This window comes from Cuculus canorus, chromosome 1, assembly GCF_017976375.1.
Source record: "Cuculus canorus isolate bCucCan1 chromosome 1, bCucCan1.pri, whole genome shotgun sequence".
Lineage (NCBI taxonomy): Eukaryota > Metazoa > Chordata > Aves > Cuculiformes > Cuculidae > Cuculus > Cuculus canorus.
In genome coordinates this window covers 67,071,908-67,085,472 of record NC_071401.1, presented here as the reverse complement: position 1 = coordinate 67,085,472, position 13,565 = coordinate 67,071,908, and the positions used below count along the sequence as shown (strand labels likewise).

Below are 13,565 nucleotides of genomic sequence, written 5' to 3'. Positions count from 1 at the left end.
GACGCTCCTGCCGCCGTCGCCGCGACATGCTGTGAACCCGCTGGGGACCCACCGACCCTCCCACCCATCGGGGCATCCAGCCTCGCGCCGCGGGGAGACAGCGCATCGCAGCACCCCTTCTCCTTCCTTCCTTCCTTCCTTCCTTCCTTCCTTCCTCCCTCCTTCCCTTCCTTCACCTCCCTCTCCCTCCTCCTCCCACCATCCATCTATCTATCCATCATTCCCCCCCCCCGCCAACCCCTCCCAATGCTGAAGAGTTTCAACCCGGCGGGGCTGGAGTGAAGAAGGGAAAGGGCGGAAGGGAGGAGAGGAGCTCCGCGCAATTCACAGCTGCTTCGGGGAGGAGGAGGAGGAGGAGGAGGAGGAGGAAGGGGAGGGGGGGGAGGGAGAAGAGAGGCGGCCGCCTCGCTGTTATTTAACAGAGAAGAAAAAAAAATAATAAAAAGGAAAAAAAAAAAAGACGGGAAAAATGGCGAACGATTCTCCTGCAAAAAGTCTGGTGGATATCGACCTTTCCTCCCTGCGGGTGAGTCCCCTTGGCCGGGGATGCCGGGGTGGGAGCAGCCGCCGCGGAGCCGGGAGCGATGCCGGGGCGTGGGGGGACCCCGATGGGGGGGAGCGAGGCCCTGGGCTGCTTTTCCTTTGTTTGCATGTATTGGCATGTGCGTGGAAAAACAGGGCGCAACAGCTGCACGCCGCCAGCAGCCCGGCTCGCTCGCTCGCTGGCTTCGCTCGGGTTCTGCCAGCAGCCATCGCCTGGCAAAAAAAAAAGAAATGTAACCCCGCTTCTCTTCTTTTCCCCCCCTCTCGCCCTTTCTCCCTCCCCTAGGACCCCGCTGGGATTTTTGAGCTGGTGGAAGTGGTTGGCAATGGCACGTACGGGCAAGTCTACAAGGTTTGTGGCTGAATTTCTTCTCCTTTTATTACTGTCGTTTTTCTAGAGGGTAACCCGGTGTCTCTGCCAAGCGAAACAGTTAGGGAGGATAAAATTGTTGTCCTTGTCATTGTTGCTGCCCGTGACAAGTTTGTCAGCCTCTTGGCTCCTGCTTTTCCAATGGAGCATAAATCATTCTCCCATGTATCCATCCTGTAATGATGAAATGGTCCTTTATTGTCCTTTCTCTTCCCTCCCCCGCCTCAATAAATGACTAAACCGAGTGGACACTGTCAAAGTGTGTCCACACTATACAGATAGGTCCACGGGCTCATTGAAAATTGCTGCTGGAAGTCCTCTTGGAAGTTGCTGCTGCTGCAGTGACTTTAGACAAAGGCATTGGCCTTCATCAAAACTGTCACCGTGTTTCCTTGTTGGAAAACTTTCCAAGGACTGGAGCTGTCGAGTCGGGGGTGAATGGTGCTGTATCTGATCCCGCTGTGCCGTGCAATAATTGGGTGGGCAGAGTGACAATAATAAAGCGATCGAAGAAGGGAAGCTTACTTTGTGAAAATCAGAATTCCCAGAATAACCTGTTTGACAAGTGTATGACTTTAAAAAATAGAAATCGGAGAGTGCCCATGTGGGTGTGAAACTAGCCTGCTTTTTTTCTACCCCCCCCCCCCCTCCAGCGTGCAGTCAGTGGAACAAATAAATCTCGAGACTGCATGACTTTGCAATGAGTGCTAGCTACCAGGATGACTAATTATTCACACAGTCTTAATACTTGGCTGTAGAGGGAAGGCTCTAGTCTCTTATTGTGTAGAAATGCAAGGCATATTTGCAAAGGGAAGGAGAGAGAACTGAAAGTAACTGAGTATGTCCAGCTGCTTGGGTTTGGTGGTGCTTATAAACAAGGCAGTGTAATTGGTGAGTTGCCCTGATGGCAAGATACTGTTGCTTGCAGCTCCAGTAACTAAATTAAGCACTTTGGTGCCTCTTCTGCAAATGAAACACATGTCAGTTTGTTTTGAGGGCGTGAACCTCAGCCTTCCTAGTAGTCTGTGCAGTGTGCGAATTGCATTTGAAGACTAGAAATGGAATAACTAGGCTGTTGCTGTTGGCTGAAAGCTGGAAGAAGGGATGTAACTCAAAAGGCCAGAGGAGAGGGGGGAGATGCATAAGAAGCTGCACTTTGACACTACCTTGACCATTTTATTTGTTTCTGACAAATTAAATGACACCATTTATTTTTTTTTCTGTGATCCTGCTCCCAGAGCTTGCATCACTTGAACACTTCTTAAAAAAAAAAAAAAATAGGGCGTGAAATATGTGACTTGAAACTCTCCTGTTAATTATTGCAATTTGGTGCATTGTTTCTCGGCTTTCTTGTTTGTGCTTTGACTTAAAGAGCAAAGTCCTCATTGGTTTAACAGTCTTGAGAATAGAAATGTTTAATTTAATTTTTCTTGAGCATGCTAGAAGTGGAATAGTTAACATTAGAAATAAAAGTTAGCAGACGCGTTTATCGACTTGGAAAGTGAATGAACACCTGAAGTCTAAGGGCATTGGTGTCACTTTGATAACAGGAGGAGTGGCAGGCTGTTTCTGTTAGAGCACTAGTTTTGGTGTGTGTCTAAGGAGATTTCCCTGCCCTTGGTTGCTGGTTAGACAATGCTGGCCGTTTCTTTTTGCTTGGTAACTGAGGGCATGATGGTTTGGATGCCAGGAATAAAAGAAATAGGTAAACACTGGTTTGGTATGGAGCCTGTCAGACAGCAGTGGATGGACAGGTGTGTAAGTTTGGATTGACACTGCTACTTCTTAGACATTTGTCCACATTTATGTACATAGTTTTAAAATGTGGACACCTAACAGGGTTGTACATAAACAGAAAATAGCACCCTACCCCCCCTTCTTTGCTGTGATTAAACCTTGGCTTTCTTCTTTAAAGAATGCAGTTACGTAAAACAAAGTCAGAGCAGTAGCAGTGCAATAGTGTTTAACTTTTCTCAGCCACTTTTTTATTAGGAAGAATGCTCCAGGGTACCCAGAGATAAAACTGTGTGTGTATGTTTTGAGGGCTTTTAGAGGAAGTGCTTAACCGAGGGAAAAACGTGGTTACACTGCCTTTGCTTATTGCCTTCCGCTTTCCTTCTACCCAGCAACCTCTCCTTGAAATCCCTCTTCCCAAATGGTTTTATTTCCCTTTTAACCAGCCTGTCATTCCAGGGGACTGACGGCAGGTAGGTTGTCTTTGAGGAGTGATGATGCCCTGAGATCTCTAGTTTCGTGTACTTCCACATTTGTGTGGCGGCATCAGCAGTGATGTCACCCGGGCGCAGGGAGCGGGATTGGCTGGCTACCTGCCACTGCGGGGAGGATGAGGGAGCGGGAGAGGGCATGACGTTATCTCTTTGTCTAGCTCATACACCCCAGCGATGATACTGAAGGTCGTTTGCCTTGCTGGGGAGTCTCCTCGCCAGCCGTGGGAGGGATACTGTACCGACCTGTTGAAAAGTCGAAAGTAGCCCTGATTTTCTCCTCTTTCCCTTAACTGAGCTTGCTGGATATAGCTCAGATCTATCTAGCTACCAGTGTTTTTATAGATAGTTCTATTTTAGCTATTTATTTAGCTGTACATAGGTGAGTCAGATGTATATACATGCATGAAATATGAGGGCAGTCTTAAGTTGTTTGGCACCTAAATGCAAGTGGAGTTACTCCATGTCACAGAGCACTGTGGATGCTCCTGCGATTTTATGCCACTAAGTGGGTTGGTGTGTGTGGAGTGTATGGTGGGTCTGAGACGTTGGCAACGAGATATTAAAAAATACGAAGTTTTCAGCTGCTCTGTTTAAAGTCCATAGAGTTTACACTCTTCTAATCTTCATAACCTCGCTTACATCTCTGCTGCGTGAAGGAGCCTTGTGTTTCAAGACGTTACACAGCAGTGAATCAGGGATAAAAAAGAGCCCGGGGTTCCCCAGCCCTGGGTAGGTAAAAGAAATGGTATAGTTTTGGGAAGCCTTTGCCCAGCCCAGGGTAAGGGGTAGCAGCAGGGGTGTCTTATTCATCATGGGGCAAAGCAGAGCTCCTCTGCTGATCATCTGAAATCCTCAGGAATGAAAGTCTGGCGTGGAAGTTGTTTGCCCTTTAGTAGTTAGTTCAAAAATCCGGGGGTGATGGCACGTAAAGAGAGATGCTTTTGCAAGTTACGTTGCTTCTGAGTTAGGAAGCAAAGGGTTAAAGTAGAGCGAGCAGAGTTTCCTCAGAGCTGATGCAGAACCCTCTGAGTCTGTAGTTTAACGCTTTTAAGGAGCCCCTCTCCTCTGCTGGGGTTGAGAAATTTCCTTTCCGCGGGCTGGTCTCAGCTGATGAGAGCGAAGAGAGGCATGTGCGGACTTGCGGGGCGCCCAGCCCTGTGCCTGCTGCAGAGCTGGCAGCAGAGCACCCCGCCTGACCCTCTTTGGAGCAACAGAGTAGTGATGTACCACCTTTGACTAGCGAAGTGCAAGCAAGGGATGGGGTGAATGGCACAGAATGCAGCACAAAAAACAGTGTTAACCTGTAATTTTTTTTGCATGCTTTTGTCTTGTGGGGTGGCTGTGCCTCCAGTCTCCTTTCCTGCTGAACTCAGTCCTGCTTTATCAGAGCCCTTTGGTCTAACTGGAGCTTATAGCCCGCTTACCAAATGATTAGCTACCTTAAGACTTCTTTTTTTTTTTTTGATCTCTTGCAAATAGTGGAAAAGCATTTTTAACATTGCTGCGGTTACATTTTACTTTTTCGCATCCAGTAGTAAGCTTAATTTGAAGTTTGGTTCGCACAAAATGAAAACACTCCTGAAATTTGCCTGAGATAAGATTGAAACCATGTGTTTGCTTCCTTTCTTTTTTTTTTTTTTTGTAATGCAAAAATGACCTGTGAGCTAAAGACATTGGTTAATATTTTGCAAAATTTAAAATTGCTACCATCTGATAGTTCATAGAGGCATAAGGCTTATTAATTTTGTTTCTAAGACTGAACTGCGTGAACTTGCTCAGTCACTTTCTCTTTGTTGTGTTTTTTTTTGGGGGGTGTGTGTGAGCATGTGTTTTTAGAGGCAGCTGACACTTTAAAATAGCTGTTGTGAGCACACTGTTAGGTCTCACAGATAAACATTGTAATTCTCTTGTAGCAGCAGTGTCTGAGGGGGAAGGATGTTCTTGTGTGAGTTCTGAGGCATAGCAGGAGTGCACCAGAAAGATGAGAATTAGGGACGATACTCCTAATTGCCCTCAACGCGGGCTGGTGTGGCTTTCTAAGAGCCTTGTAATAGTTAATTCATCGTGAAGGCTTCTTTTGTTGATTTATGTTGCAGCCTTCCAAAACTGCATGTAAATGATGTGTATTGTCTAACTGCTGGCTCATAAAAGGAAATGATGTAAGATGTGATCGTTTAAATGCTGATTTGAAAATAAATTAGAACTTGGGTAAATGTTTTCCCACGCTAAGGATACTCTATTTTTGTCTTAATGGACTTTCTATCTTACAAGGTGACTGTGTTGGGGGGGGTAGGAAGAGAGGACTGTGCTTAGTATTCTCTATAACTCAGTTGAATTCACAGCCCTCCCTTCTTTCTCTCACTGCTAAAGGGACATCATTGTGGATTCAAAGGATTTTGTTAAGCATGAATACAATTCCAGTCTTATCACTATAAAGGCAAACTGTACTGAGGATCCGTGAGGTCACTGGCTTTCAGGAACTGGTCCAGACCAGCTCTCTTAAGTATGAACTGCACTTCTTCCTTTCCTCCTCTGATTTTTCATGGATTGTGTGGCAAAGGGAGAGCTTGCAGTTGGGAGAAATCAGGAGGGACCAGGCAGCAGCTGGAATATTGGCATATCTCTGGGTCCTTTGGCTAGATGTAGCCCTTAGTGTTATTTGTGCTCCCCCCCGCCCCTCGCTTCTCCAAATTGGCTGAACTTTCGACCAGTTCTCCATCACCCAAATCCCTCTTAATTAAATATACAAAAACTAGGCAGGTGGCCAGTGGGGATTACTGATATTTATTTTTATTAAAAAAGAAAAAGAGAAAAGAAAGCAACCTGCCAGTTGTGGGTAACCACATGTCCCTCTCATTCTTCCTCCCCCAATCCATCTGTCTGTCAAAACGTCTTTTTTTTTTTTATTTTTTTTAGTATCTCGTCTTGAGTTGCAAGCTCCTTGGGCAGGGACTCCTTATTCCTGGAGTAATCAGAAGAGGGCGTGGTACTCTGGGACCTGGGTGTGTGCAGGGCTTGGAGGTGATAAATACAGCTCAGAGTCTTATGCTGACCCCTTGAAAATTTTTTCATCTTTCTGTAGGAAGACTTTTTAAGTGATGTGGATAAAATTTCAGTTGAAATCATCTCATGCTTTCCTTGCTTTTTTGTGTGCTCTCTCCCTGATGGCAGTGGTTGGGGGCATTTCCTCAGGTTTACATAGATAGATGGTTTTCCCCATGAAAGTCTTTGCATCTTGCTCCGGGGATGGGAAGGTGAGATTTACTTTTAAGGCCTAGTATAGGGATTTTTGTTAGTTTTGGGATACTAAGGAAAAAAGGGGAGAAAACCCAGAAACATAGACTTTCCCTTTCCTTGCTTTATTTTTGTGATTAATGAAAATTTTGGTGACATATTATCAGCTTCTAGACACCAGAGCCTTTGTGGTGGTGTGCAGAAATAGTTTTTTTTTTTGGCCTCTGTGATGATGGCAGGTCTGCACCTCTCGCCCTGTGAGATGATGTAGGCAGATTTCCTTTGGGGACATTCAGCATCACAAGAGCCCTTTGAATTTCCCTGCTTTCAGCGTATACATTGTTTAGTATAACTTTTTGGGCTAGAATGCTAGCTGACTTTTCTCATGTGGTCTAGTGTGTGTTTGGGTATACACGTTAAGTTCTAGTCATCTTCTTTTCAAGGAGTCCTTTCTGTTGCAAGTGTGATTTCAGCCAGCTACGTTGTGTACCTAACATCTCTAGATCTGTTTTCTTTGGAGGAAAGTGGTATTTTTGTTTTTTCCCGATTTACATTCTTGACTGTACACTCTGGCTCCACCAGGAGTGTTTCTCTTGCCTTTGGATGACGTTGATATTTAAGCTCAATAACATTGACTTGCACATTGTGAGCTCAACTGTAGTTGAAAGTTACAGTAAGATCCTTATCTGTGGCATTATTTTAGGTCCCAGTCCAACACCCACTGGAGCTAGTGGAAAGAATTCAACTTGCTTGAAGGAGTGGTGGATTTGGGAGGGGATTGCATAGCTTTGCACAAGGGTTTTCTTATCAAATACCTTATGTTTGTAGCATTATGGGTCCCTGATTGTTTCTCAGGTCGACACAGGCTAAAATAAAGATACTGTTGGCTCTAAAAGCAGGCTACCATGGGAAGGGAGAGGAAAAAAACCTACGACTGTGCATAGTCTTTGGGAACGTTGAGGTAGCTTTGAATGTAGAAAACTCAGAGATTTTGGCATTGAATTGCAGCAGTACTTCTGAGGTGTGTTTCCTGCCTTGGATGTAGTGTGAAACAGTTGCACAGAGGCACAAAATATGACACTGATTACAAACTGCAGTACTATCAAATGGGCAAAATGCTGCTGCATTTGCGATGCTTCCATCTAACCCTCATTCCTTCCATCTAATCCTCATTCCTGGTCCTCTGTCCTGTCCCTGGCAAGGCTTGATGTATCTCCCCTGGGCGATGATGAGGCAAGCAGTCCTAACTTCTGAGGTATCCATTTCAGTATTTGAAAAAGGACAGAGCAGCGTTCTGCAAGAGGAGCGAGTACAGACTGGAGACACAATAGTTCTCCAGGCAGAGCAGTCCCTTGCTTTGCTGGACTTTGCCATCCTGCAGGACAGAGAATTCTGCTGTTCTCAATTATAATAAGTAACCAGAATTTGACTTTAGTGGTGTCGATTTAGTTTGCTGCTGATTGGGAAAGGTGTGAGAAGTACCACTGAAGAAGGGTGAAATCACAGAGACTGGAGATGCCCACCCTTACAGAGGACTGGCCCTGCTGGAGCACGTAGGGATCAGGTGGATGTATGAACGGAGTGGATGTCTCTCCACTTTATTTAGAAATTGGTGCTACTAACTCCTATCTCAAGTGCCCTGTGCAACTCTCAGTAGCAGGCGTGAAGGGTGTTGACTTCTCCCTGGGCTTTTCCCATGCCCTCCTCCTGCTTGATCTTGCATCATACTGACAAGTGAAGGACTAAATCTCTGGGAAGATGTGGAGTTGGGAAGAGATAATGGGACAGCTCAGGCAGAAGCAGCCTAGGGAAGGTGAATTTACAGAGGGGATCAGGGGATGAAGGAGAAGCTGCCTTAAATGTTGAGAATGAGTTAGTGTGTGATTCATAGTTATGGAAAACAAAAAGGAATTTGAAATTAGGGAAGTGCTTAATATGAGAAAAAGTAAGGGACAGCTTAATTGTCAGTAGAAATACATTAGCCTATATAATTTATATTAAATATACATATATGTATTTATATATTATGAAAGAGTTTAGTGAACTGCCATGGGTAAAAGTGTGCTTTCGCTAGCTAGCCAAGCTTTGAGCTTCTGCTCTCTGGGGGAAGGTTTATTTACACAGGTTTTTGTACTGATTTTGGTGCAGCCTGGGCTGATGAGACCTCCCTCCCTCAGCCCACATAGCTGGGTTGTGACCATGTGCCAGGATAACTGATGTCGTTTGTTGGAAAATTGTTTAACATTACTGGCAAAATGCTTTTTTCCCACCAAAGCAGCAACTCCCTGGGTTGCTCTGCCACTGTAGCTGTCATTATTGCTATATGAACAGGACACTGCAAGTGCCAACAGGTCCTGATCAGCCTGTCTAGTAATAAACCAGCTAATGTGGTAAAACTTCTAACGTGGATGCAGTTATACTGGTGTTGTAGTGCTTATCTGGTATGTCTCCGTTGCCTCCCTTTGGAACTGTCCCATTTTATGTTGATAAGAGCTGCTCTGTGCAGGGATCACAGTGACTCATGGATTTGTACCTGTGGCTGAAGGACTCGTATGGGCTCTAGGTACGTACTTCCTGGAGCAAGGTAGCACTGCTCCTCAAGCTGGTCTTCTGTGGGCTGGGATCAGCCACGTGGCTGCTGGGACTGTTGATGGTGCACCATAGCTGCTCATCTGCTTCCACCCCTGCTTCTGTACATCTCGTACTCCGTTAACTCCTTGGCTCTGGGGCTGCTGACGATGTCCACTTACTTAATTCTCTTCCCACTGTCCTGGTCCAGGAAGTCCTAAAAGATCCCTTTGGGCACCTTGTATTTGCAGCTTTGGAGGTGCAGGTGCTGTCCTGCTCCTTACCTGCCTCTGAAGGCTTTCCTTCTGATTCTGCTTTCCACATGGAAATGCTGGTCATCACATCCATCCATAACACCTGTCCACATGGGCTTTGGCTCGTCACTCTGTGTTGTATTATCCAGAAAAGTGGCTTTTCTTTTGACGTGCCTGTGGAGTTCCCCTTACCTTCCCTGGAAATTCTAGCACTCTGAAAATTGGGCTTCGCTAATAAAGGAGTTTGATTCCCCACTTTTGATATCGTCAGTAGGATTTTTAGGGGGAAAGTTGAGTTAGTTGCTGTGAATATCTTTCATTTGCTCAATCTGTTGGGGGCGGTGTTTGGTGTTTGTTTTTTTTTTAAGTTGATGAAATGCCCTTCAAAGAAGGGAAGGGACATATTGAATATGGGCATAAGAAGACTAGCTCGTTGCAGACATTTCTATTTCCTGGCAACGTTAATTACCTTTAGTATGGTATGGTCTTGTTGGCTCTGGTTGCTGCACCTGGCAGCTTCTCCAGAGGACGGTGATGAAGTGAGAGGGCATTACTTAGGTAGGTAGAAGAATTACAGGAGATTGAAATAATTGATTGCATCAAATCTGAGTTTTATTAACTTCCCAAGGACTACCAAGGTGTCTATTCCTGCTGGTTTACCTAAGAGCTGATGTACGTTCTTTGGGATTTTTGCATTTGGAACTGTTAAAAATGATTAGATGTCTTAACTGGAATTGGCTGTTGCATTTTTAAGGTCTGGTAGTTTCAATTGCTTTTTCCTAGGATTTTGTGAGAGTAGCTGTAGGGGATGACAGTGTGCAAGAGTTTGATTCTAATTTAAACAGTAAGCTCAAACAAAAGTAAACTTGTCTCAAAACCTGCCCCCTACAGTTTCAGCTATCTAATGGTATTGTGTGGTTCTGTTTTCAAATGCAGGAAAGAAAAGCGTCAAGTCCACAGGCCTTAATGTCTTATACTAAAGTATACCACACTGTACTTGGGTTTATGTATCTTAAAATCTGGGAACCCAGATATTATTGCAATTTATTATTTTTCTTCATTTTTTTTTTGCTTCACTAGGAAAATTCAGTAGAATACCTAAACGGAAGCACAACTGTACCCATCTTACAAGGCTGTCATCAAGAGGGAATACTTGTAGCTGATTTATAAATGCTTGCACTTAGCGATACACAAGGAAAATTGAAATGCTCATGGACCCTTAACTGTAGTTCACTAGCATGTGCTAGAGCAATAATCAAGATAATTCTTGGGGGAGCTGCTGCAGCAGTGTTTGCATATAATGGTGAGGTATTTGCTGAATGGAAGCCCTAATTGAGTTTCTGTTTTGCTTCTCCAAAAACCTGATAATGTTGTGTATCTCCAGTTATTTTATGGTGTCCTGATAGGTGAAAAATGCATTTTGTAGCAAGAGCTGCAGATACGTATGTCTGGTCAGTAATTTGCAGCTTATTTCTGTCTAGTGGGCTTGGATGGTACTTTTGAAAGGTGCTTAAGTAGGTGGGCTACTAACTGTCCTTTTGATGTCTAAATCTGAGGTGTGTGCTCTAGGGTTCACAGTGGAGAGAAACTGAGCAGGGCTGTGACCTCTGGAGCTACCTACCCTAGGATGAGATAAACTGCTCTTTACCTGAGTCCTTGTCTCTTAGTTATTACGGGAACTTGGGATGAATGTCTCAGTTGTATGTCTTCTAGATGTCGAAGGTTAGACAGATTAACACCGCTCTGTGCCATGCGTGTAGTAGCTCCTACAGTTCGTTGTCTTTGTGGGGTATATAGTTGGAGTGAAGAGGCCTTTGTAAGTGGATGTATGAAGGTGACTGATGTGTGAAACCCATCTTGCCCATCATTAGAAGAGAAGCATCCCATTTCCCAAAAGACTCCTAAATAAGTGACCTATTTTTGCATGCATTTAGCAAGAGCTGAATGTGTTTGCCTTCAGCTAGTATCTCGGCACTCCTGTATGAAGGCTGGGAACTTCAAGTTATAGATAGGTTTATTTCTGCAGAGTTTCTGAGGGATCTGGTTGTGAAGAACTATTAGTGCAAAAAGCAGTCAATGCCTTGTGCCTCTTCTCTGTGCTCTCAACAGTAGGCACTGGGTTCTTTCCTGTTCAGATAAATTACGCATCTACAGAGAATGCGTAGATTCTATGTTACTGATTTTCATGAGAGATTTATAGAAATACTTTAATTCTTTTTATGATGTTGATAAGGGTTGCAATTAAGAGCCTGACATTGAGGCTACTTTTAAAAAAGTGTGCTTCTCTGCAAAGTGTTCTTTTGCATCAAACCTGTTTTGTTTTGTTTTGTTTGTTTGTTTTCCTCCACTCATCTCATTGTATTGCTTCTCTGTAGCTGTAAGCTCAGCCAGTAGAATTCAGTCTGGTTGTGAATCTTATTTTTAAATCTCAATCTGTTATAAATCCGAATGTCTTTTCTCTAGTCAACACTTCAGTATATTGCCTAAAAAAAACTTCATGTTCCTTCAGCAACTATAGCAGACATTGCTAAATACTTGAAGTTTCATATTCTGCACCATTTGTTCAACTGAAGTATCAATTGTATGGTAGTCTCTGGTATAAACACAGAAGGAAGTGGAGCTCTCTTGTGCTTCTCCTGTTATACTCAAGATATCCACTGTGCTTTACTTTGGGATGAGGATGAGGGAAGTGCAGCGGGGAACTGGTGTAATTTATTTGAAAATGCCCAGGAAATTTGTGACAGAGGTATAATCCAAATGTCTGGATGCAAAATTCTGCGCTTTAATCAAAAGAAATCCTTCTTTGCCTTGGTGATAGCTGGGGTCAGCTTTCATGTTTATCTGAGCCAAAACGAGGGTAGACTTTGCATGTTGTCCCCGTGGTTTCTTAAGATCCATCTGGAGGAAGGGGCTAATGGTTCTTGCATGATGGGGCAGGTGGGTCTCTTAAAGGTAGTCTCTTGGCCTAGGGCATGCTTGTTTGACTTGTGTTTGCTGTGGCATTGTTATGTGCTCTTTTGCGGTTGGTGAGGTTTTTGTGTTTAAATGGATTTGCAGAAAGCCCTGAACTGAATTGCTCACATTAAACTGTATTGTTGTCTGTAATGGAGGTGTGGCAGGTATTAGGATATTTTACCATGACTAAACAGCAATGTTAATACCTTTAAAATTGGTATATTGACGTTTATGAGCAGATATTGCATTACAGTGATAGCTTCAGGGGCCTTCTGCTATGTATGAGAGCTCTTGGTTGATTTAGAAAGCAAATAAATAGCATCTTTAAGCCACCTTAACACAATCAAGCATGTTAAACCGAAAATGCAAGGTGATGTATCTTTAGCTTATCCTGCAATCCACTGTTATTTTGGGAGATTAAGTTAATGATGAACTGTTGCAGGAGAAGAAACAAAAGGTGCAGCGCCGAGAACTATAGGGAAGTCCTGGATGCAAAGGGCCTCACTGATTTTGTGGCAGAGGTTTTGTATACCAGTGCTGTACTTCGTGTCCAATGCACTCATCCTAGGGCATGCTCGAAGGAGTCTGTGCCACAGGGGTTGGAGCTTTGGCAGAGCTGGCAAATCTCCAAGCTCCTTTAGATTGTCACCCTTGTCTGTGTTTCTAGTGTGGTCTTATGGGGGAAGAAAGAATGTCAGCCTATTAATAGTGACAGTACAGGCTTTCTCCTCTTCATCTGTTAAAAATCACTGGAATGCTTTGAATAACAAATTACCAAAAAAATCTTTTTATTAATCTCGGTGTTGGGAAGAGTGTACTTGGCTGCTTTTTTACCCCATGTGAAACAGAACAAAATTCCGTCTTGTCCCTAGGGGCTATGGAGAATGCTTTATGCAGCTCGCTCTGTGTGTTTTAGATGCTCACTAAGAGTTAAATTCTGGAGTGATGACAAGAAAATGTTTCAAGTCATGTGAAAGAAATGTTACTTGCTAAATAATTTGAGTGTTAAAAGAAGGGAGGAGAAAAGCTTTTCTTAGCCTTTTGGAAGTCTTATATGGCAAGAAATGAAAATCTTTAATATTGACCTAATTTTATTTGTATTTAAGATCAAAGAGCTCTTGTGAATGAGTTACTTGTCTTCTATGTCACTGGCTTCATGTTTTTCTGAATGGCTTGAGGCAGTAAATCAGTCCTGAGTAATGCTACCTTTCCTTAGGTTTCCTCTGAGGTAATGGAAGAGTGCTCTGGTTTCCTCTTCAGGAATGAAAATATATTGGCTATTGAGCAGACTTCTTTCCAACTAAGCTGCTGATTTTGGAGGTGCCTCCTCATGGACCGAGTGTAGTGGCAGCGCTTGTTTTAGGTTTTGGGAAGAGAAGAGATAAAAGGCAATGAAACTGCTGTCATTGACAA

The 13,565-nt window shown here is 43.8% G+C and overlaps 1 protein-coding gene across 10 annotated transcripts in view; it reads left to right on the top strand.

Annotated features, from left to right (window-relative positions):
• Window positions 1-434: 434 nt before the first annotated feature.
• Window positions 435-13,565, top strand: part of MAP4K4 (mitogen-activated protein kinase kinase kinase kinase 4) — a 161,399-nt gene continuing 148,268 nt past the window's right edge. For all 10 annotated transcript variants that reach the window (XM_054058189.1, XM_054058136.1, XM_054058181.1 and 7 more), the window contains exons 1-2: window positions 435-526; window positions 830-895. In XM_054058189.1, coding sequence (XP_053914164.1) covers window positions 470-526; window positions 830-895 — 123 coding nt within the window. In that variant the 5' untranslated portion in view covers window positions 435-469. The remainder of the gene's footprint in view (window positions 527-829; window positions 896-13,565) is intronic.